This window comes from Rhincodon typus, chromosome 7 (assembly GCF_021869965.1).
Source record: "Rhincodon typus isolate 14 chromosome 7, sRhiTyp1.1, whole genome shotgun sequence".
NCBI lineage: Eukaryota > Metazoa > Chordata > Chondrichthyes > Orectolobiformes > Rhincodontidae > Rhincodon > Rhincodon typus.
The window spans coordinates 17,682,501-17,707,815 of NC_063338.1; the positions used below are offsets into that span (position 1 = coordinate 17,682,501).

General features: G+C 41.3%; 1 protein-coding gene across 5 annotated transcripts in view; it reads right to left on the minus strand.

Annotated features, from left to right (window-relative positions):
• The window catches only part of als2b (alsin Rho guanine nucleotide exchange factor ALS2 b), a 109,531-nt gene that overhangs the window by 36,895 nt on the left and 47,321 nt on the right, over positions 1 to 25,315 (minus strand). For 3 of the 5 annotated variants that reach the window (XM_048598925.1, XM_048598923.1, XM_048598927.1), the window contains exons 10-16: positions 24,537 to 24,726; positions 18,099 to 18,164; positions 17,563 to 17,725; positions 15,040 to 15,171; positions 10,375 to 10,401; positions 3,195 to 3,323; positions 921 to 991 (exon numbers count right to left, since the gene is read on the minus strand). In XM_048598925.1, coding sequence (XP_048454882.1) covers positions 921 to 991; positions 3,195 to 3,323; positions 10,375 to 10,401; positions 15,040 to 15,171; positions 17,563 to 17,725; positions 18,099 to 18,164; positions 24,537 to 24,726 — 778 coding nt within the window. The remainder of the gene's footprint in view (positions 1 to 920; positions 992 to 3,194; positions 3,324 to 10,374; positions 10,402 to 15,039; positions 15,172 to 17,562; positions 17,726 to 18,098; positions 18,165 to 24,536; positions 24,727 to 25,315) is intronic. The other 2 variants (XM_048598926.1, XM_048598924.1) reach the window with 1 other exon arrangement.

The following is a 25,315-nucleotide window of genomic DNA, read 5'->3' on the forward strand; positions in this document are numbered from 1 at the left end:
CTATAACCCACCTAATCTACACATCCCTGAACACTATGGGCAATTCAGCACGGCCAATCCACCTAGCCTGCACATCTTTGGACTGTGGGAGGTAACCAGAGCACCCGGAGGAAACCCACGCAGACACGGGGAGAATGTGCAAACTCCACACAGACAGTCGCCCGAGGCTGGAATTGAACCCGGGTCCCTGGCAGTGCTAACCACTGAGCCACCATGCCACCCCACTTTTTTCTCCCCCCACACCGATGGGAGCAAAAAGGCTGGATCAGCCTACTCTCTCTCACTCCTTCGCACTGGAGTGGCCTACAGTGTGGCCAGGAGGTCTTGTGACAAAGTGGATAGGTCTCAACTTCTGAGCCAGCTGCTTTGGCTCAATCATAAAGATTTCATGGCTGGGGAGGGTTTGTTTGTAATGTGGCCAAGCAAATTGATTAGCAACCTGCAAATCCATCCACATATCATAGGCAGGCAGTAAGAGTGAGATTCCTGGGCAGGTATGTGACATATAAAAGGTTGCAGTCCCTACTATCACTATCCATAGATCCAGACTACAGCATGTTTGTTGCAACAGTAACCCAAACTCCCAAATGAAATGCAACACTACCAGTTTGTCCAGCTGACCATCAATGGAATTAGCGTCAGGTTTCAAAAAAAGCTCAGAATCCAATTCCGTATTTTTTTCCTTTGTACAACAAGTGGTTTTTAAACATTTCAGTCCTTCCAACCCCCATCGATTCAGGAGTAAGTGAAAGATGCGCCGACAATAAAAATAAAGTCTACCCTTCCCTCAGCCCTTGTGCTGCAAAGTGGTAGATGAAACCTTCAAGAGATCAGAAAGAAAAACAGCACTTCTCCCACAAAGTGGTCAGCATTATAACCGACCTTCCACTAATGGTGAAGAAATCGCTTCTGATACTCACGGGTTGCTGCCTTCTTCAATGTGAGGCTCTACCCAAAGTGTCACAAGAGGAAATATGTGATGTGTCGAAAACTGGGGAAAGAAAAGGGGAGAAATAGTAACTTAGAAATTAATGAGTTATACAGGAATCTTCAACTCTAGTAGCTGAAAACAACTAGTAGCTGTTGAGGGAATAATACAGGAGCATGTCCAGGAATGAGGCAACAGAGCAATAGTTTCACTTGAAAAGCTTTGTGGGATGGTTGCTTAGTTTACTGTATTCAGCTGGTCTTAGTGCCAATCCATCACTAACTCAGCACTTATGTTCAATGGTGGAATGCAACGTTACCTGTTGAAATGAAAATTATCTAATTCACCCAACTGGCAGCAAGGTCACTGAACCAAACAGCATCACAGGTGAGATTTTTAGAGGAGGATCTTTCTGTAAAAAAATCTATTTAGATATATTTTAAATTTGAGTGTACTTACAGGTTCCAAACTGTCTTTGCAGGCACTGAGTTGAAGAGCAGTTAATTCTTTAACTGCTGAATGAACTGGAGATTGAAACTTGCATTCTATCGATCAGTTTGTGCAGAGACATTGTTTAAAGACTGAGACTGTACCAATCAGCGGATTCAAGAAAAAAAAACTTTAAGTGCTTTTTTTTTAAAAAATTCATTCACAGGAAATGGATGTCACTGGCAAGGCCAGTACTTATAGCTTAACCCGAAATAGTTGGACAGAGTTTTATTTGAAAACTCATTATGGTGGTAGGTGCGCTCTTAAGATACATATAAACCAAGCAATCATAAACATGTATAACCATGTTATGAATTATTTATATTCCAACAAAATAAAATAAAAAAATCAAACTGCATGGTTATGAATGTCTCATTTAAAAATCATAATGATATCTCACAAAATGTGGATGAATTTACAGAATAAAAGTGAAAATATCAATTGGTTTCTGCACTTGTTTGCCTTTTGAGACCAAGGCTAAAGGTTTTTATAGTCCTTCACAGGATGTGGGTGTCCCTGGCAAACCCAGTGTTTGTTGTCCATCCCTAATTGCCCTTGAGGTGTTGGTGGTTGGGATGCCTTACAGGAGTGACCAGAGAGAATATCCATCTAAGCCGACCCAAACATGGTGACTACTGCAGCTCAGTACAAACGCAAATTCTGTACTTTAACTAATCAATACCGGTGGTTCTGCTATAATGCGTGTTTCGTTAACGCAAATTGGCTGTAATGTGATTGAGGAATAATGGATGCTGTTTGGATAACACAAACTTTCTGCTGTAATGGAGGTATAGCGGTTTCCCTATAATGCGATTTTTTTACATCTTGATTTTCTGTAGCGGGAGGACACACAAGAACGCAACAGTCACATTAGAGGAGAACTACCTGTAGAGTGAAACTGGGGAGGTCAGAATTAATTATTCAGTTTGAAATCACAAGAAGCCACAAACAGAAAAGGTATGTATCGTCATTCAGAGTTAAAAAAAGAACCAAAACCACAGTAACAGAATTTAATGGATATCAAGCCCACCTGACCCCTTTGCCAGAAATCGGGGTCCCTTTAAAGCAGATTTTTTTCCAGCAATTCCTGTGTAGTATGTGATCTTCAGCAACTGTTGATGTAACAGATACTTGCCTTCCCCAAGCATAAACAATTTCTAATAAACAAACGTAGGTGAGACTAAATATCACAGAGGCCACTATGTTTCACAAGCTGACAAAGAATTATCAGGCATCATGGGTACTCTATCAATGCAGTGTTCAGGAAAATAAAAAAGTGTTTTCTTTCTCCCAGAAAAAATGAATGAAAATTAACCTTCCAATGAAGGTGGGCAGTGGGACCATGGCTACTCTGAAGTCACGAGTAGCTTTCCAGTACTTGTTGGCTGAAAGGATTCGGCAAGTGATTGGTACACTGTGGATTGCAAGCCCCAATAGTCAGGCAATACAATCAATGCAGGGTGTGAGAGGACAATACTTGCCATTCAACTGTCTCCCCCAGATTGAAGGTGAGTGAGGAAAGGAGGAAGATGACCCAAAGAATCCTTGAGTTGAATAAAAGGATGCTGCCTCCACCATTTCAATCTGTTACAGTTCATAAACATTTCTGTCTGATTGTTATATCTAAATTGTTGCTTCTTAAACTTAAGAAATTTTCAGATAGTTTATTATGAATGGTTAACACTTTATTTTTGGTAACCGTCGTCACAAACCCCTAAAACCTAACAGGGGTTAATGACCAACCTGTCCTCTTCCATACCCCACTACATGGACTCACCTGAGCGTGGACTAGTGCGTCGTTGAAGAGGATAAACCAGTTAATGGAGAATCTGCCAGCGTGTTGCAGTGTGAGTGCCCGGTTGCTGCTCTCACATATGAGGCGTCGCTCTGGCTTCCTCAGTGAATCCTTGGTGGGAAGAAAACAGACTTGATGTTACTGCAATCAACGTTAGAACCAGCAGCAAGCTCAGCCCTGCACCAGAGAAGAACAGACACCATCACTGACCAATACAGTTCAACACAATGTCTCCTGTGACTTCCCAATCAAACTGAACCATGTCAATGGGGATAAATCTACCATCAAGCCATCCCAGCATCATTTGGTGTTTTTATCCATCTTGCTCCTGAGGACCAGGAACAAATGAAAGCCAGCATCTCCATAAGCATATCACTGTCTTGGTTAGATTAGTTTTTGGTAATTCAGAATATGAATCTACTTAAAAAAGACATGTTGCCAAACCTTTTGCATCCTACACTCATCAGGACAAATGCAAGAATGCCAAATTTTAAATGGTCACAACAATATACAGTACAAGAAAAAAAGGCTGCTGATTGGTTGGCAGGTAGACTTTACTTGGTGGAGGCATTGCCAAACAGAAAACAGTGAGGAACTACAGGCTGCTCCACTTTGAGCAAACATGAGACAACCAGATTACAAGCTCAACTGAGGATTGTAAATTTGTCATTAGTACATATTTGAAAATAAACTATTAACATTCAAAACGGGAGCAGAGTAGGCCCCTGTGGCTTGTCAAGCCTGCTCCTCCATTTCATAAGATCACGTGCTCTAATTGTAGCCTCAACTCCACTGTTTCTACCCGAAACCCACTGACTCCTGTGTTAGTCAAAAACCTAACCCTGCCTTGAAAATATTTAAAGACCCTGCCTCCACTGGGAAAGAGAATTCTACAGACTTGGGACCCTCAAAAAAATATTTCTCATCTTTTTCTTAAATGGGAAACCCCTTATTTCTAAATTGCCCCTAGGACTAGCTTCTTCCACAAGGGGAAGCATCAACCCATCAAGATCTTATATTTTTCATTAAGATCACCTCTCATTCCTTAAGCACCAATGGATAAAGGCCCAATCTTTTTTCATAAGATAAACCCTTCAACCTATGAATCAGTTGTTGAAACCACCTTCTCTGAACTGCTTCTAATATGATGATTTCTTAAATAAAGAGCCCAAAACTCTACACAGTTTTTGCAATGTGGTCTGACTAATACCCAACCAGCAAAACTTCTCCCCTTTTGTTTTCCATTCTCTTTACAACATACACCTCAGCATTCCATTTCCCTGATAAATCATCTGCTGTATTATTAAAATTAAAGATTAAACTTTTGTGATACATATACCTGGACACCCAGATCCCTCTGTACTACAGAGTTCTGCAATCACGCTCCATTTAAATTATATGCTTCTTTTCTATTCTTCCCGCCAAAGTGGAAGAGTTCATATTCTCTCATATTATAATTTGCCAAACATTTGACCATTCACTTAACTTATCAGGATTTCTTTATAGACTCTTCATAGCTTACCATGGTGTCATCATCACGATTAGCAAGAACATACATGTGGTCTCTTCATCCAAGCCATTGATTCAGTTTGTAAATAGTTGAGGGCCGAGCACCAATTCTCATAGCACTCCACTTGTCACATCTTGTCAACGTGAAAATGGCTAATTTATATCTAATCTTTCCTCTATTTATCTAATCATTTTTCCAGCCTTGGTCACATTATAGTCCCCAGACCATTGGCACCTTATTAAATATCTTCTGAAAGTCCAAGTACACAACATTGTAAAGACTATAGCTTTTTAACTTTTTTTTTAAATTGTGCACTGAAATGGGAAAAGGACTGTTTTAAAAACCAAGAATTGTCAAAGTATTGCTGCATTTCTTAAAAGAAAGTTACTTGACACTCATTGTAAGTGGTGTTTACACAGTCGTTCATTCAAGCATTGGGGAAAGCATAGTTCCAGACCTGCCCCCAAGGGCTGTGAATGAACAGAACTTCGACTAGAAGCAAATAACTGATTGGTCTATGGACTAGTGACCAATTATTGATGACAAAGGCCTCCTGCCTACCAATAACTTTATGATTAGCTCCCAAGTAGCTGAACAGCTTGGAGGTGTGAATATTTGGGGAAAAAAAGCCATTGTACCTCTGGAATGGAGGGAGCGGTTTTCATTCTACATTAAAAGCATCTTAAGCTTGAAGATAGCCAGTCTATTTTCCCTCATCAGTTGCTGGAAGCTGTGACTTTTAATTAAAAAGTCAGAGACATTTGTAAGGGTGAGCCAGTCACCCTAGTTTTTGGACACAAATTGCGAGTACGTGGAGGCGGAAGAGCGAGAAACAAAGTTCGGGTGTGGGTGTGTGTAGAATGGGAGTTTATAATTGGGTTAGAATTTGAACTGGTAAAGTGATATGTTGATGGTTGTTTATCTTTATTTAGAATCCAAATAGCACTTCATGTTAAGTACAGAAACTTGGCTCATGCTTTCTGTCAACCGGTGTCTAAAATGCAAATAAATTGGAAAATCCTACATTCTTTTAAAGTCTTTAACCTCTGTGATAACGCTGGAAATAGCAGTGCTTGGTTTTCAGTGCTACCTCACTAAGGCACAATAACATCTTTAGATTCCCTTTATCTACATGTTACTTCCTCAAAGAACTCAAATTAGTCCAATATTAGATAACAAGGTGTAGAGCTGGATGAACACAGCAGGCCAAGCAGCAGAGGAGCAGGAAAGCTGGCGTTTCGGGTCTGGATCCTTCTTTTCTGAAGCGTCAGCTCTACAGCCAGCTCTACACCTTGTTATCTCAGACTCTCAAGCATCAGCAGTTCCTACCATCTTAGTCCAATATTACTTGTCTTTTACAAAACCATGATGATTCTGATTGCACTGAGATTTTTTTTTGTACATGCCTTGTTATAAGTTCCTTAATAATTGACTCTAGCATTTTCCCTATGGCAAATGTTAGACTCACTGGCCTGCAGTTTCTTGCTTTCCATCTCCCTTCTTTCTCGAATAAAAGAGTCACATTGACTATTTTCCAATCTGAGAAGACCCTACTAGAATGTGGACTCTAGCACTTTAACACAAATGCATGCACTATCACAAGTACTTCTTCTAGTCCCCAGATGGGTGTGTGGGTGCATGTCTGGGGTAGGTGGGTGCATGTCTGTGTCTGTGTGTGTGTTCAGGATTGTTCAGCAAGTGTTTGTGGTGAATCTACAGTTCCCTGCTGCTCTCTCCACAGCATTCTTCAAAGTCACCTTTCCAACAATTCAGCACCTCCTCTCTCATAGTACATTGTTGTGATCCTTTGAAAATGGGCATCTCACATCATCTAGCTGAGAGCAAGACAAAAAAGTGTTTTTAGCAACATTTATCTCTTTTTAGCAAAAAAGATCTTTTCACTCACCCACCTGGTAGGTGCTGGGATCAATGAATTACTCCTGTTTCATATTAATGAGCAGCTACTGATAAAGCTGACTCCTATCCTGTTGTGCACTTGGGAGGATCAGTTCCCAAACCAATGTGCCTGGACCAACAGTTATCATGCAGCTACCAAGACAGGGGAAAGCAACCCATAGTATTTTTTTTCATCCAATTGCTTTTGCATTCAGCAATCAGAAACCCATGTGCAAGATTCACAAAATGTGTAATTATGACATCAACGGCAAGTCCAGCATTCACTACATGGTAAAACCTCACATTTGTTCAGAAATCAAAACCCTTTTACTCAACTATTGTTTAAATAAAAACTCTATGCTTTGATTTCACAAAAATCCTTTTACTCTCATTTTCTGAACATAATGGCAGTGGTAGTGTACCGTTTACTCTTATCTCTCAATTCAGAATAAAATTCGGATTCTCCCCTGTTAAAAACAACCATCAACACAGAAAATTCCCTACATGTGTTAATCTACTTGTGATTTGCCAATTCACAACTGGAACAGAAAATTAACTGTTTAGTTGCTACTGCTGAGCAAACCTATGGATACTCAACACTCAATAAACTACAACTCTTCCTACATTGAGACTTTGCGAACTATGATCTAGCTGATAAATGTAAACGTTCATGCCTGTACTGACACCACCTGCATGCTGACTGGAGAATTCACTGTGCATGCGCTCTCACTTGCACATGCCTTGTACAGACAGTGTGTGCACATACCGACACAATACACCCTCATATATATGTAAAGATGCTTATGCTATCCTTCCCAAGATTGCAATATCTCACTCTACCTAATCTGGAAGAGGAAACGCAGAGAGATAAATGTTACAAATGCCACAGAAAGCTTTCGGCTCCACAGTGCTCTGTTGTGGCTTAGAACTTGGCTGGCAATTTAGCGCTGCATCTGATTGGAAAACATTACTGCAATTGGGAAATAAGGCATATAACTTCACATGGTAAAAATTAAACATTTTGGTGAGCTGATTTACAAAGAATTGTCAGCTGATAGACCTTTGTGGACTTGACCACAGTTTGCCATGGAATCTAATGGTAACTGGTGTTTCTACATCACTTCATTATGGACATAGGAACATTCCAGAGTGTGACATGGGGCTGTTGGGTATTGGGTTTGGAAGAGGCAGGATGGACTAGGATCATAAAGGGAGGAAGTGCCAGTTTGGCAGTGGGCTGGGGGAGAAAGAAATGGGAGCACAATTTAAAATAGAGGGGTTTGGAAAGACAAACTACAAAGTAGGCAGACAAAATGGCATTTGGTGTGCTAAGAGGAGGGAGGGAGAAAGGACAATGTTATTTCCTGTGAATAGCTACAAAAATCTGGAAGAGATCAGAGAGAGAGGGAGCAAGTCCATGAAAGATTCTGGAAAGGAGGCAATAAACTCTGATTCAGTTTGAGAGTGCAGTTAATAAACCCTGCAGTATCCTAGGTTTTATTAATTGGGGCAGAGAGTACAAAACCAACAAGTTAATGTTAACTCGCATAAAATACTAGTTCGGTTTCAACAGGAATACTGCATCCAGCTCTGGGCACAAAATTAAACATATGAAATAATTGAAGAGAGCGCAGAGTGGATTCATGAAATGGTCACAGACATGAAGAGCTTCAATTATTTGGATAATTGGGAGAAGTTGCAACTGTTTTTCTTGAAGAGGAGAAGGTTGAAAGGAGACTTGATTGAGGTATTCAAAATCGTGAGGGGTCTGGACATGGGGAGAAACTGTTCCAACTCGTGCAAGGATCAAGAATGAGAGGGCACAGATTTAAACTAATTAGCAAACAGCAGCAATGTGATGGAAAGAGAACCATTTTCATCACAGACTGAGTGGTCAGGATTTGGAATACACTGCCTGGAATGTGGACTGGAGGCAAGTTCAACCAAGTCATTCAAGAGGGAATTAGATTATCTGAAAAGTAATAATGTGCAGGGTTATGGGGAGAAGGCAGGGGAATGGCAATAAGGTGTACTATTCATTTGGAGAGCTGGTGTAAATATGACAGGCCATAAATGTTTCTTTGCACCCTTATCATTCTCAAATTCTTTGGAAGATCAAGGGCGATTAAGACGGAGGTGGTTATGCAGTGGCAAATGGGGAACAGCACAGGTCAACATTGTGATAAACTTGTAATTGCTGAAGGGTAGAAAAATGGGAGAGCTGCAGATTGGCAGGGGTTGGGAAACAACGAATGCTCTTTCAAGATGAAGATTACACCTTCAAATGCGCTAATGTCTCAGTAAAGAAAGATGTATAATGGTACAGTAGCTGCTCTTTTGCTGTGCTCCGACTCCTCCAGAGACAGCTGAGGCACTGTCGAGTAACTGTCTATGAAACTTCAGAAGGTCAAAGTCAAAAAAACTTCTAAAAAGAATTTATGTATCCTGCAAATCAAGTATTAACTGCTGGTTCTGTTGCACCCTTAAATTAAGTGCAAATTGATGAGTTTTATAGCTACCTGCTTTCTGAGCAAGTGGTGCACAATTACAGTCTTGAGGAATGCTAGTGCCATGCCACTCATGGCTGCCTAACAAAATTAAGTTTCTGTATACAGGAAGCCACACATATTTGCGAGAAAAGCCCTTTATAGTGAGCATAGGTTCAAATTAGAACACAATGTGGATGGCAGGGAGTAACCCAACTCATTGTATTCAATGGCTTTCATAATAATGGCCAAATACGGACACTATTAATTAGTAGAAACATGCAGGGGTGTTTGTAATTCTTTCCTTCCCGGACTGAAAGCTTACAATCAGATACATATCAGTCACTGGTATAAGACGAATTGTCATGGAAAGAACCTTGGACAAGTAAGGCAGCCCTTCTACCACAGGTGATCTTCATTCCAGAGGCCTTTTGAACATCCATCCTCTATTGCAGACGCCATGCAATTCAACACCAACGTCCATTCTAAACTCCACTTCTCAAGAGTACGATGCTTAGACCTGGTGAGAGATTCTAGGTTGCCTACCTATTTAAATACCCATGGCTAATCCCCAGGCTTCCAGAGAAGTCAGTACCAGAGAATCAGGAATTTTTCTGCTTGTTGCACAGTATCAGCACTCCACTACACACGACTTAAAATTGCTGATAATCGATGAAGTCTCATGCACAACTCCTGTCAAACATTCTCAGTCTCAAGGTCACCAATGTGTAATGTCATTATCTTGCCCCTGTTTTGATACAGAACAATTTTCGGGGGTTGACTGAAACTGGGTAATGTTGATGTACTTCAGAAACAGTCTGACCAAGAAGTCTATGTTGAACAGGGAAAGAAAAATTTATCCCAACACACTGAAATGAGCTCGACATGAGTCCAGAAATCAAAATAACTGCTTCAGCCCTTCTCCCATCGCCACATCTGTTGGGACATTATAACCTTGTTTCCATGCAGTAACATCTTAATGGAAGACAGCAGGAAGGCAGGCTATTTAAAAGCAGCTTCAACAGAGCATTGCGTTCAATGTTAAATCACAGCAAAAGCAGGCTGAGACAACCTCAGAGCACACTTTAAAACGTTAAGAAGCTGTCAAACACAAGGATGAAAAGGGACGGGAATGGAACGCAAGTTAATTTATCTGGTTGGAATCAGTACTAGTAGGAAACTAATTCTAGAGAGGATTGCTGCATTCTCATTAAGCACATCTTTCATCATAGGCTGAACATGAAATGTTTCCATATATATTTATACTCACAGTGGAAAAATGTCTCGTCAGAAAAGCCTAAAAAAGTTAAACTCATATTAACCCTTGCACTATTGAACAAGGAAATACATATGCTTCACACAGAACAACAAAGTCCAAACATCAAGGGCAAAAGCTGCCTTTATGGCTTGGGCTCAATTCACAGCAAGTAGAAGGATTGAAAAGTCACTGGCATGTCCTGCTGGGTGCTCTGTGCCAGAAAATGCAGCACGTACCAAGTAAAAGGGAGAATCCTCTGCCATGGTGCCCTGATGCTGGAGCCAGTGCAAGTTTGTTAAGCTTATCTTTAATGTACAATTGCATACGGCAAATAAACCCCAGGTAAAGAAACCAAACACGATGCATGTCCAATTTTCACAGTCTGTGCTTTAGATCATTTGAATAAAACATTGAATTTAAGCTGGAGACAAACATAGTATGTTTAAAGTCCAAGGCCAGGTGCAAATGACCAAGGCCCAATACAGGGAATGGTCTGACAGTGGGTGCTCTCTCACTGCATAAAGGGTTTTATTTCCTTTAGCCTGTTCTGCCATTCAGTAAGAGCAGAGCTGATTTGTAAGCAGTCCATATCTTGACATTTGCCCATTTCCCAGAGTATTTATGAACAGCTATCCATTAATCTCAGATTTAAAAATCAACAACTGGCCCAACATCCATTGCCCTTTGCAGAAGTGAGTTCCAAACTTCTAACACCCCATGTGCGTAGAATTGCTTCCTAATTTCACTTCTGAATAGTTTGGCTTTAATTTGTAGACTATGCTCCCAGTCCGAGACTGCCTAAAAGCTGAAACTGTTTATCTCTATCATTATCTCCTCTCAATTTTGTCTAAGTTTCGAGGAATACACCCTCGCATGATCCCTCCTCATAATTTAGCCCTTGGACTGAGACATTATTTGAGTAAATCTGCTGCTGTCACAAGGCCAAAATACACTTCTCATGGTGTAATTCCCACAGCTACTCTCAGTACTTGGGAGAAATTGAACAGGGTTTTGTGCAGCTTCAGCATGACTTCTAATCCTTGTTATTCTATACCTTTAGACATAAAGGCTGGCATCGCATTAGCCTTTATGATTATTTTCTGTTCCTAGTCATGACCCTTGAGTGATTATCACTCCTGGACTCCTCGGTTCTCCTTTATCTTTGACTGTTTCTATTTTCTCACCATTTAGAAACCACTCTGATCTCAAGAATACTTTTCAGGCCAAAACTGACACCACACTTGCCTATATTGAAATCATGAGCCAAATTTTATTTATTTAATGTATCAATATCTCGCTACAATTTTATCAGTTCTATGTACACTTGGGTGTATGGCTATCTCATCCAAAAAAGGAAGAATAATTCTGGCGAACACGGGTTGAGGCCTGGTCACAAATCTTTGTGGGATGCCTCCTGCCAGTTAGAGTATTTGCCTATTATTCCCACTTTCTCTTTATAGTCTTTCAGCTAATTTCCAAACTAGACCAATAATTTGTCTTCAACTCCATGTAAGGTCTTGTTTGGCAAATATTTACGAGTATTGCATTAAAGATTGATTTGCACACAAGCAATTGGGAGGAAGCACATTCTATGTGAAACACAGCTTGAATGACTGTGTATCGGGGAATTCAGAGCACAGTGAGGCAGGACTGAGACTGATGTCCTGGGGGAAATCTTTGCTAGTGTGGCTGGGGAGGCTTTAAACTAAAATAGCCAGGGCATGGGAACCTCCAAGGAGTCAGAGGAAAGGGAATTAAGGATAAGAACAAAAGACAGAAAGGTAAATATGAGAAGCAATAGGCAGAGAAATCAAAGGCCAAGATCAAACAGGCCACAGTGAAAAACAGTAGCAATGTGACAAGTAACGTTAAAAAGCCCTGAGGCTTCATACCTTTACTGAAAATGCTCTGCGGATTATGTGGATGAATCAATTGCACAGACAGATGAAAATGATATAGTCAGGAGCACAGAGACATTACTGCTGCAAGGTGACCATGGATGGGAACTGAATATCCAGGGGTATATGGTATTAAGGAAGATCAGACAAGATGAAAAAGGTGGTGGAGTCACATTGCTTAAAGAGGAAATTAACACAATAGCAAGGAAGGATATTAGCTCCGAGAATGTGGAATCTGTAAGGATAAAGTTGAAAAAACAAGGGGCAAAAAGAAGTTGTTGGGAGAAGGGGAGGGAATGGTGCATATAGACCAGAAAACTGCAGGGGTAATGTTGGGATTGGCATTAAACAGGAAATTAGAGATGCATGGAATAAAAGAACATGTGTAATTACGGGTGCCTTTAATCTGCATATAGATTGGACAAATCAAGTAGTAACAATACCATAGAAGAAATTCTTGGAGAGTTTATGGGGTGGTTTTCTGGACCTATATACTGATGAACCAACTAGGGAACAGGCCATCGTAGACTAGGTACTGTGCAATGACAAAGGAATAATGATAATCTAGTTCTGCGAGGTCCCTTGGAGATGAGCAACTATAATATGATGGAATGTATCATCATAGTGGAGAGTGATGTAGTTGATTCTGAAACTAGAGTCCTGAAACTAAACAGAGAAAACTATGGTGGTTATGAGTGCAAGCTGTCCATGATAGATTGGGGGAATGTTACTAAAAAGGGATGATGGTGGAGGGACAACAACAAACATTCAAAGAGCCCATTAATGAACTGCAACAATTGTTCATTCCTGTCTGGCGCAAAAATTAAACAGGAAAGGTGGCCAAACCATGGCTTACAAGGGCAATTAGAGATAGTATCTGATTCTAGCAAGAGGCATACAAATTGACCAGAAAAGAAACAACAGATCTGAGAAGTGGGAGCAGTTTAGAATTCAAAGGAGGACAAAGGGAAAATATAGAGTATGACAGTAAGCTTTCTGATGGAATTGAAGCCCAATTATACCCCAGGGCCTGATAATCTACACTTCGAAAGGACTTGAGGAAGCGGCCCTAAAAATAATGGGTGCATTGCTGGTCATCTTTCAAGATTCTGTAGACTCAGGAACACTTCTTACAGATTGGAGAGAAACTAATATAGTACCTGTACTTAAAAACAGCATAGGTAGTGGGGAAAACGCAAGAGTCCATTTTAGAAGATTTAATACCAGAGAACTTGGAAAACAGTGGCAGGATCACACAGAGTCACCAAGGATTTCTTAAGGGAAATACTGCTCGACAAAACTACTGGATTCTTCTGAGGATGTAACGTGTAGTTGATGAGGTGGAATCAATGGAGAGCCAGTGAACATGACCTATTTGGATTTCCTTTGACAGGCAGGAGGTTGCTAAATAAGATTAGAGCTCCTGGTGTTAGGGGCACAGTACTGGCATGGAAAGAGGATTGACTGACTGCTAGAAGGGCAGAGAGTAGGGATAAAGGGGTCTTTTTCAGGATGGCAGCCAGTGACTAGTGGAGCTCAGCGGGGTTGCCGTTGAGACGACAATCATTCACATTATACATTTAAAGATCTGGATGAAGGCATTGGATGAGGGCATTGTTGCTAAGTTTGCACAAAGATACAAAGATAGGTGTAGGGACAGGTAGACAGACTGAGGAAACAGGGAGGCTACAGAAGGACTTGATCCAACTGCAAGAGTAGGCAAAGAAGTTGAAGATGGAATACAATGTGGGAAAGTGTAAGTTATGCATTTTGGTAGGAAGAATAGAGGCATAGGCTATTTTCTAAATAGGGAAAAGCTTCAAAAATCTAAAGTACAAGGGAACTTGGGAGCCGTAGTTCAGGATTTTCTTAAGGTTAACATGCAGATTCATTTGGCAGTTGGGAAGGCATATGTATTGTTAGCATTCATTTAGAGCACCTTGGAATATTGAGAGAAGTTTTGGGCTCTGTGTCTAAGGATGGATGAGCTAGCATTGGAGAGGGTCCAGAGGAGGTTTACAAGAAGGATCCCAAGAATGAAGGGCTTGTCGTATGAGTTTGCAGACTCAGGGTCTGTACTTGATGGAGTTTAGAAGAATGAGGGAGGATATCACTGAAACCTGCAGAATACTGAGAGGCTGGATAGAGTGGATGTAGAGAAAATGCTTTTGCTAGTCAGAGAGACTAGGACCTGAGGGTACAGCCTCAGAGTGAAGGGACAACCCTTTAGAACAGAGATGAGGAGTTTCTTCAGCCACAGGGTGGCTAATCTGTGGAACTCATTGCTACAGAGGGCTGTGGAAGCCAAGTTCTTGAGTGTAGATTGATAGGTTCTTGATTGGTATGGCGATCAAGGGTTATGGGAAGATAGAAGAATGGGGGTGAGAAATAAATCAGCCATTATCAAATGGTGGAGCAGAGTCAATGGGCTGAATAGCCTAATTCTGCTCCCATATCTTATGGATCCCACACTACCATCCCAACCCAACACCAGCAGTGACACACTGTTTACATTGTTCATGCAAGCGAGACTGAGTGAGTTACACATGCAAACAGTGAACCTGCCAGTGAGGGAGTGAGAGAAAAACAACAAATAGAAGAGCAAGTATGGGAGCATGTACAGCAGCATCAGTAGAAATAGGCAACAAAGCAGAGATAAGGAAACATTGTGTGAGCATGCGTGTTCTGGATGGCATTGCAAAGGATTAAAGGAGCGGGTGTCAAACATAGTCTACAAGGGTTAAGGTTTGTATTATTTAAGGAATAGTAGAACCTGTACCGTCATTTTCCCTGGGAATGTTTTCCAAAAGTTGTAGGTGTATTCTGCTTCTTTGCGCTTTTTCTTCAGGAACAGGCCGAGGGCTTCACACTGACAGCTGACTTCCTGTAGCTTGTAGTATTCTTTGGAGACCTGCCACAGGATACAAAGCAGGAGAGTATTAACCTGTTTAATTCCACAGCTACCCCTCCAATGCAATGGTTTTTGAAGAGCGATTCAGCATACACCAGCAACTCCTCCAGTGGCTCACCCAAGTGTCCATTGTTTAAGTACAGAAAGTGAGGTCCAATGGAAGGACCTTTATGACCGAGCCCAATTGGCAGATCTTGTAGAAATGAAAACTAAATAAAGACAGAATTGGTGAGAAGAGGATAAAAAGCCAGGTCGATCTCCTCCTCTCTAACATGGCACTAGAGAGGGCATTCCTTCGCCTCACATAGCTGGCCCAGCTGAGGATACACAATAAATTGCCTCAAACTCACCCCCATGTCCCATTCCAATCCATTCCCACACTGACCTGCTCGTGCTCTCTTTTACTCACACGTTAATCACTTCTTTTATCTTTATGCTTTTTAAAATTTGTGGACTGAAATGAGAAATAATTGTTTTTAAAACAGGTGTTTTGCAAGGATTGCCACATGTTTTGAAAAGCAGGTTACCTGACACTCATGGCAAATACCATTTAAATGTCTAGTTGAACAAGCAGTAAATGAAATAGCAGCAGACAAACTGAAGCGGAGGGGTTCTGTATTGACATGGAGCTCTAGTTAGCAACAAGATGATGATTGGTCTATGGACCAGTGACCTCTCATCGATGAGAAAGGCCATTTGCCTGCCAATAACCGTGCAATTGATTCGCAAGTAGCTGAACAGTTTGAGCTGGGAAAAGATACAGGATAAGTGTTCAGTCCTCCACCAGCTCAGGAGCTGTGTCTCTGTTCTTCATAGTCAAAACCCACTTTAAACCTGAAGAAAACCAGTTCATCTTTCCTTCAGCAGTGGCAAAATTTTGACTTTTCAAATTGAAAGGTCAGAGAAATTTTGCATAAGTGAAACAGCCACCCTGTGCCTTTGACAAAATGGTCAAAGCATTTAGAAAAGGAAGACTGAAAAGGTAAGAACCAATTCAACAGAACTTATGAACAAAAATTACTGAACTACTTTCCCAACTTTCTTTCCATTTACATTTTTTCCTCTGTCTGTGCGTGTTTAATGCGAAGTTGATAAGGGAATTAGAGTTTTAATTAGTAATGTTACATGTTGATGGCTTATAAGCATTTACCTGTAACTAGAGTTTAATTATTTGCAATAAACGGCAATTCTTAAGTACAGAAACCTGGTCCGTGCCGTCTACCAATGTAGGTCTGTAAAATCATGTAGGTGCACTCATTTTAAACTCCAACTTTTGTGATGACGCCACTAATAGTGGGGCTTGATTTCCACATTATCCCAGGAAGTCAGGATAGCCTGATTTCCCTTTTTCCCTTCCAAAGTAAAACCTTTACTCTTCTGTTCATAAAGCTTTCTCCCTACCCGTGATCACCTCTTGTCCCCAACCACCTTCCAAAAACAAAAATCAAATTGAACCCACAATCAGTATGTCAAAAGTGCGAGCATCTCTCTACCTTCGCCAGACTAAAGATTTGGTTTCTGATAAAGACAGCAGCCAAACAGCAGGCTTCACATCTCCATCACCAAAATTACTGGCTGTTCCACACTGCCCAGGCCAAAACCTGATTGCGCACTAAACGGCGTGGGACAGGGTCATAACCATTTCATGGAAGAACAGCAGTAAGGCAAGGATTGGGAAAAAAAAAGGCCATTGAACCATAACTCAAGGGCAAAAGATACACCCCAGGCATTAAATGTATTACTGGTTGTGGGAGCTTGCCTTGCATTTAACTGCTGGGCTTCTCACATGACATCAGTGATTTCAAAATGACATATTTAATTGTCAAAGCATTTGGGTCCACCCAAGATTATGGAAGGTTCTACATAAATCCAAGTTATTTTTCATTTGTCTACACAAGATGAGGACGCGACAGTGGTTCAGAGAAGCCCAACTAGTTGTACAGATGCAACCACTGACGGTCATCCAACATTAATGCAGATGTTGGATTCACGGCTATTCTCGGGTCCTGATCGATCAGAAAGAGATGACCAATGCTTCTGCTTCCTGTATGTGCAACTGAATCTTTGAAACACTGCACCCTGCGCTGCAAGACTGCACGTGCCTTTACTGCCATTTGCCGTTCACCCAAACAAAGGGGTGGGAGGGATCTTTGCCAGCTTCTAGCCCAGTGCCAGTATTTCATCCTTTCCTCGACAGACCCTATGGCTCTCCATAACTAGACTGACTATACTCTTGCAATCAAAACCTTTCCTGGCAGTCAGTGAGAGGACTCTGCAGACTTTTTTTTTCCTGGAAGCAGGTTATCCTTTGGTCACTCACATGCCAAAGCTAAAACAGGTGAAATGCAAGAAATGAATTCTGGACATGGGCCAGCACAGAATTTCACTTACCACCTCAAAGCAAGTTGCAAGTTTGAGCAGCAGACGGGCATATTCATGGAGGTGCCTGGTGGGCATGTAAAAGAGGGTGTGCAAGAGGTCAGCAGCATGGACACTCTCATCGGTCACTTCGGCCAACTGCAGGAGGGTCTGCAAGCTTTTGTTGAAGAGCTCACTGTGAAGGATACAGTGAAAAAGTACGCTTACATCACAGGATCGTTCAATCACTACTTAAATGTACTGACCTGATCTCTCCGACATGGAATAGGATGGGGGGAGCGGTGCAGGGCAAGACACTTCCTCCTCTCAACATCACCTCCCTCATCCCTCCCCTTAACATCCCAGTCATGCTCATACCCCTCCCCTCGTCCACTCCCCTACCATCCCAACCTGTGCCTCTCCTCAATGGACCCTCCGTCCTCCCGACCCACCATCGCCCTTCAACCCTTGATGCATCGCATTTCCCCCCAACCATCTCCACGACACATCATCCACCCTCCCCCGTCCGGTCCCTCCCGTCAACCCACCCCATGCTTTGCTCGACTTACACTGTTGGCTTGGCCAGTGCTTGAAAACCACCAACCACCAAAAGATTCCCCACTGAGTCCGAGTACCTGAAACCAGATTGAATAGTACGGTCAACAAAACCACCTGCAGTTTCATGGACATGAATACCCAGGACCCAGGCAGTTCCGATCAACAAGGGAGCTCACCTCACTCTGCAGGAACATGAGTCAACAGAAACGTGAAGACCCGAGACCAATGTGATTCTCCCTTCAGTCAGAGATCTACACAGCGTAGTCACTTTAATCAACATGTTCAGACATGTTATGACACATATCTGTAGCAGGTGGATATTAAAACACTATCACTGCACTACAAGAACCCTTGCTAACCCTGTGCAGATTGTGCTAATTGTAGAGACCTTTATCCATTGGACCTAAAATTGCCTTTTTCTGACAGGCAACATGTAGTACCTAAGCTAAGTTGCAACTAGGGATGTTGGGTGGACAGAAGCAGAAGGAGCTCTACGGTGTAGCCAAACTGGCTTGTGTGCAACATGATAGAGGCAATTCTGTACTGTGCCTAATCTAACTGGGGATATTGTAAAACAGAGAAGGACTACTACAAAATACAAGGCATCCAGTCATAGGCTTGAAGAATGGCTACCTAAATGGCAAAGGTGGTGCATTTTGGTAGGAATAATAAGGAAGCTGAAAGGGTAAATGGGGTGAAAGAGTAAAGGTAAAGCACACAAGAAACTACTTCTCGCTAATCTAAGTGGAATATTAGTGCTCAGATTGCCATCCCACACAAGAACTGTTAACAGGTGTTTGGCTACAAGCAGACAGAAGCACAGGCATAGGTTTCAGCAACAGATGGGCAGAGACAGGCCTCATGACAGTTACAGTATTATACAGGTGGAAGTGGACAGTCTTGACAGTGGAAACAATATAGGGTCAGAGAAACAAAGGTTGCGTCCAAATGAGGTTATGGCTACATAGCAGGCATCCAAAAGCAACAAAAAGGAATATTATGGGGGGAGAAAAAAATGAAGACCAATCCAGTGAAACAAAACTAAAAATACAAAACAAAGAGAGGAGAAAAAAAACACACTGAACATGTGTAACCCACGTTGTATTTTGGATGATGTTATTAGATTCAGCAGCAAGGATGACAAACAGGAGGCAGCCAAGGATTGATCCCAAGGCGATGCTGGGGTGACAGTCTAGGAGTGTTAACTTAAACTACAGCTGGAGATTTGCCTGGAAATAACCAGAGGACAAGAGTGGAACTATGTAAAATCAGTCCCAACATGTGGACAACAGAAGAGAGGAGTGGAAGGATACGTATGAGAGACTGTATCAAATGGTACATAAAGTTCACAAGAGTACAAATGATACTTTATGACAATCATACAAGTTGTAATTTGTTACATTGACATGGACCATTTTCAGTTTTGGGGCAGGGCAGAAATTTGATTAGACATGAAACCAAATATGGAGTTCTGGGAGGTGACAATATATTCAAGAACCTTGAGAACTAAAAAGAATTGGGAATAGGGAGGTGAAACTGCTGGAGAAACACTGAGACAATCTGGACTTTACATGTTAATTTTCTTTTTCTCTCTACAGACGCTGCCAGATCTGCAGTGTTTCTCCAGCACTTTGTTTTTATTTCAGATCTTGCGTATCTGCAGTATTTTGCTTTTACTGTATTGGAGATGAGGGAGTCGTTTGCAAGGAAAGATGGGTCAAGGGTGAATGCAGTCAAAACTGAATATAAAACAGTGAACATAAGCCTGAAATGTTCAGCAGGAGTAACAAAAGATAGAATTTCACACTAGAGATAACAAGGTGTAGAGCTGGATGAACACAGCAGGCCAAGCAGCAGAGGAACAGGAAGGCTGACATTTCGGGCCTAGACCCTTCTTCAGAGATGCTGTATAAATGAAAATAAGAAACATTAAAACATTCAAAGAGAAGGAAGCAGAATAGGAGACAGAATATTGGCCTGAAATTGTTGAATTAAATGTTGTGTCCACAAAGTATTCCTCAAGCTTACACTGAGATTCACTCCCGAAAAATCAGCTTTCCTGCTCCTCTGATGCTGCTTGGCCTGCTGTGTTCATCCAGCTCTACACCTTGTTATCTCAGATTCTCCAGCATCTGCAGTTCCTACTATCTCTAGAATTTCACACGGATTTCTGTGTTCAGCCTGCTGTACAGTTCCAGTGAAACTCCACGTAAGCTTGAGGAATACTTTGTCGCCATGGACACAACATTTAATTCAACAATTTCAGGCCAATATTCTGTCTCCTATTCTGCTTCCTTCTCTTTGAATGTTTCAATGTTTCTTATTTTCATTTATACAGCAGCACACTTGTATTCGGGACATCTTTTGTTCCATTTCTCGCCCCATCATTAATCTCATTGACAAGAATTAATCTTCCAGGAACCTTCAATCTCTCTTGCCACCTATCTATCACAGACCTTCCTTTTATCTTTATCCCACCCACTGTTTGTTCAAAACCTGTTGTATTTCTAACATTTCCCCATTGATTGTGGATGAATATGGAAAAAGGACTGACTTAAAAGCCAAGGATTGTTAAATGATTCTTTTATAAAGTACAGCAAAGTCACCTGACATTTGCTGCAAATGCTGTTTATGTAGCTGTTGGCTCAAGCAGGGGGGAAAGCCTAGTTACAGGCCCAGGAGGCCGAATATGAAAGAAAGTTTGGCCTGCAACAAATAACTGATTAACTGGTCACTAGTCCACAGACCAATGGTGACAAAGGCCTCCGGCCTGGCAACAAATGTGATTGGCTCCCAGATAACTGAGCAATTTATGGGTGTGAATATTTGGGTAAAAGCATCGGACACATGGAAAGGAAAGAGCTCTGTAGATAAAAGCATCTCAGGCCTGAAGATAGTCAGTTTATTTTCCCTCGTCAGTTGCTATAAGCTGTGACTTTTAATCAATAAGTCAGAGACCTCTATAAATGCAAACAACTGAAAGTACCTGGAGAAAGAAGATCAAGAATCAACGTTCTGATTAGCAAAAATATCATCTCAGCAAACCCTATGGATAGGGACTACTGAACTGCCTTTCTAGTCCTTCCTTCTGTCCATAACACATATTTTATGTCAGTCTGTGTGTATGTACATGGAGGAGTTTATAACTGAGCTAGAATTTTAACTAGGTGTTATAAGTTGACAGTTCATAATTGTTTGTCTATAGCTAGAATCTATTTATTTGTATTAAATAGTCACTTTTGTTAAGCACAGAAATCTGGTCCATGCTAACAACCTGGGGTCTAAAAGACAGGTAAATTGGGGTAATTTGGCACGCTTTTCAAAATTAACAACAACTCCAGGAAGAGCAGGGCTTGATTTCCAGTGCTCTACCCAGTAAGGTATAGCAGCTCTGATGAAAGGGCATCAACCTGAAAGGTGAACTTGTCTCCCCGTCCACAGACGCTGTACGATCTGCTGAGATTTTTCAGTGTTTTCTGTGGTTATTGGAGAATCGACCAAACAGCACAAGCAGCAGGCTGTCACTAACACAGAAATACTGGCATTCTTGTAGTAAAGACTACATCTTTTATTTTGGATGGTGGACAACAACAGGAAAAGGACTGGTTTAAAACCAAGATCTGTGGAAGGAGTTGCTAAACTTCTAAAAACAAGTTATTGGAACGCAGTCATTTTAATAGTGTTGTTTTGGAAGAGATCAAAGATGCCTTGGCACGGTGGGTGTGTGCATGAAGCAAGTTCACTCAGTTACAGATTGCTGATTGATTCATGCAATTGGGCCAATTGTAGATTTCAGAAGTTGTCACTTTGATTGGCTCCTGGGCTTGGTTTACAATGCAGGGGGAGGAGCCTCTGAACTGTAGAAAAGATTATGTCTCTCTAGTAGAAACCCCTACTATTCGTCTCTTTTATTTGGTAGAATTGGGAGTTGAGGTTAGAGTTGGTTGAACTTTAAACAGCTGCGTGTTTTAAAAAGAGAGGAGAACAGACACAGATATTGGTGACTGGCCTGAAGCGTAGTGTAACTTAATTACTAATCTCAGGAACATGGGACAATTCAACATATGTGTTGCCATGCCTAGGTCTGGCAACTGGCTGGATGTTGAATTGGTTAATCAAAGGAGGCCATTGCAAAGCCGCCAACCACAGAGAATACGGATTTTAAAAAAAGGAGAAAACCTGTTCTAACTGGTTTTGGCAGGTGCAGTGTTTTTGAAAGCCTCAGGACGGGCTTCTGTGCTTTTACTGTCTCTAGTTTTCTGTCTCATTAAAGAATCACCAAACATGCTGAGAAAAGAATCCCAGTCCCTAAGAAATAAGTGAATAATTCTAGAAGTCTCCCGAACTGTTCGCATTTACTATTAACTTTGAAATTACATATACAATGATGTGCCGGTGAATAACTCATTATCTAAGGTCCACATGAAGGCTGAGCACCCATTATTTGAAACAGTTGAATTAAAACAGAAATTAAAATTTTAATTTCTTTTCCATTTAAATGCTGTTTGTCTGTCTGCAAAAGAGTCATGGATATAATCAAAGAACGTTGATTTTAAATCATAGATATTAATTAGATTACCTTGCTGTTTAGCTCTGACATGATAAAATTACAGTATTAATAATACATATTTTATAACAAACAAAAATTAACATTGTGTCCAAGACCTGTTATTTATAAAAAGTCTGGTTAGGAACAATTGAGCAATTTTGAGGATCATTAAATATCTTAATTTCACTGCGGTATGAATCCAGTGATTGTAAGGTTAAATTTTGTTTGGCTAGCTATCCCTGGTGGTAATACACTCACTCTCGGTAGAGAAATAAACATAGCCTAGAATGCAGTTCTCTCCCACTAGTTGCTATGAATTGTTGTCTCTAATCAGTAAGTGAAACACTTTACAACTAGTGTGTTAACTGCCTTTGACTTGCAAAATATCGAAAAAGTCTGGAAATAAGGAGATTGCTGAACAAAAGCCAAAAAAGAAGACGCCTCATTGGATTCTATGGACTGGTGCTCCTGAACTGTGCTTCCCCAGTACTTTCCCACCACCCATAACACACTGATTTGTTTGTTTGTCTATGATTTAGGGTTTTAAGAACAAGGTTATTAGAGGTTCAACTAATTGAGCTATATTGGTCATTCATTTTTTTTTATAAACCTGTCTTTCAAATTGATTCATTTAAAATTTCTTGCTCAGTACGGGATCCTGGCCAGTGTTTTCTGGTAACCCAAGTCCATCAGACAGGTAAACTGGAGAACTTTGATTAAATGCAATTTTTGTAACAACCCTGGGAGTAGTGAAGCTCAAATACCAGCGAGCTTTGTCAAACATACGGCATATTTTGGGAAACAAACTAGAACACAGCAGCTGGAAAGGTTGAATTACCTCCAGAATGTGCTACGTAGCATTTTCGCTAGTGTACAATCAAACGTTTAGTGAAAGCATTGCTAGTTTACAGCTGGTGAAACATGACAGTCCTTGAAGTACTCAGCGGCAGGAACTGTGATTGACACACAAACACCAGAAAATTGAAACACAGATCAATGCTGAGATAACTGATCTGACCTTAGCCAAGACAACAGCTGGGTACAGTAACTAGCCACTGAGTCCAGGAGGGGAAAAATGGCACCCACTGCCATTTGGGCTCAACCCAGTCATTCCTGCCTTCCCAACAACTCTCAATGAAAAGATATGCACAACAGACTTCCTGCCTAACAGTATTGTGGGTGTATCTACTTCAAACAGATTGCAGCATCTCAAGAAGGCAGCTCACCACCATCATGTCAAAGGCACCCAGGGATGGGCAATAAACGCTGGCCCAGCCAGTGACACCCACATTCCATGAATTGATTTTTAAAAATAGTGGTGCCAGATGATGACCCATGTCCATGTAGGTATTGCTTTCAGAAGGGTGACAAGCAGCAAATTGTGGATAAAGGCAAAATACTGCAGTTGCTGGAAGTCTGAAACAAACAAAATGCTGGAGAAACTCAACAGGTTTGGCAGCATCTGTGGAAAGAGAAAAACTGAGTTAACACTGAGTCGGATAGCCAAAAGCTCTGTCAAAGAAGTAGATTATAAAGGAGCATCTCTACTGCAGAAAAGTTGGTTAGGGTAGAAACTTCAGGTGAGTCTAGCTGAAGGTGCAGTCACCAATGGTACCGTGATTAAAAATCATTCAAGAGACTAGAATTGGCCAGCAAGCAATATATGTCAGTGAGTACAGGGATGATGGATTGAGAGTTAGGCCACAGGCAGAGGTTTGGATCACCTTCAGTTGATGGGTGCCTGCAGTATCTCCTTGTTGGAGAATTAAACCTTTGTGTTTTCACTGCTAGGAGCACATTGTTTCCCTTCCCTGTACGCAATATCAAACAGCTCTACCCGCACTGGCTCATTGTGAACACATGCACCATCTCAGGAACAGTAGCAGGGTTGTGTACTTGCTCTTTGAACGTGTCCAGGAAGATATTCGTGTGCTCCAACGTGGCAAGTGTCTTGACATCCTTTGAAGTGTGCAGGAACTTATTTAAGGTGACAGTGTGCTGTCCAATCAGGTAGCACAGTTTGCTATATTTGCTGGCTGTGTCCTGTAGTAACTGGCTCAAAGTCAAACCCAAAGTGGAAGACAGGTTATCTGTAAAATAACATTCAGTAAAGTTTATAAGAAACATTAACAATCTTTATACATTCTATGTGTTTTGAGCATTAGATAATTCTCTTGATGCTTCACTATTTTTGTCACAGAACCACTTGTCACAGTTGCATATTCCACCTTGGACCATTAGATGGCACTCCAATCCTTAAAAAGCCAGATGAGTTCACAGCTCCAGAAGGCAGCTTACAGACCAAAAGCTAACCCCAAGTCCACTCCACTGCTTTGGACTTTCTTTCAACACTGCAATAGCTTCTTAATATTCACAACTTGCTTCAAGCTTTTTACTGTCCGAGATTGTGTACCCGTGTGCAGTTTCCACAGCAAGCACAGTACTGTTGAGGACAGCTCTGTCCATAAATGACACTGAGGTACAGAAACAAAAGCAGAAATTGCTGGAAAAGCTCAGCAGGTCTGGCAGCATCTGTGGAAAGAAATCAGGGTTAACGTTACAGGTCGAGTGACCTTTTCTCAGTTCGGAAGAAAAGTCACTCGACCTTTAACATTAACTCTGATTTCTTTCCACACAGATGCTGCCAGACCTGCTGAGCTTTTCCAGCAATTTCTGCTT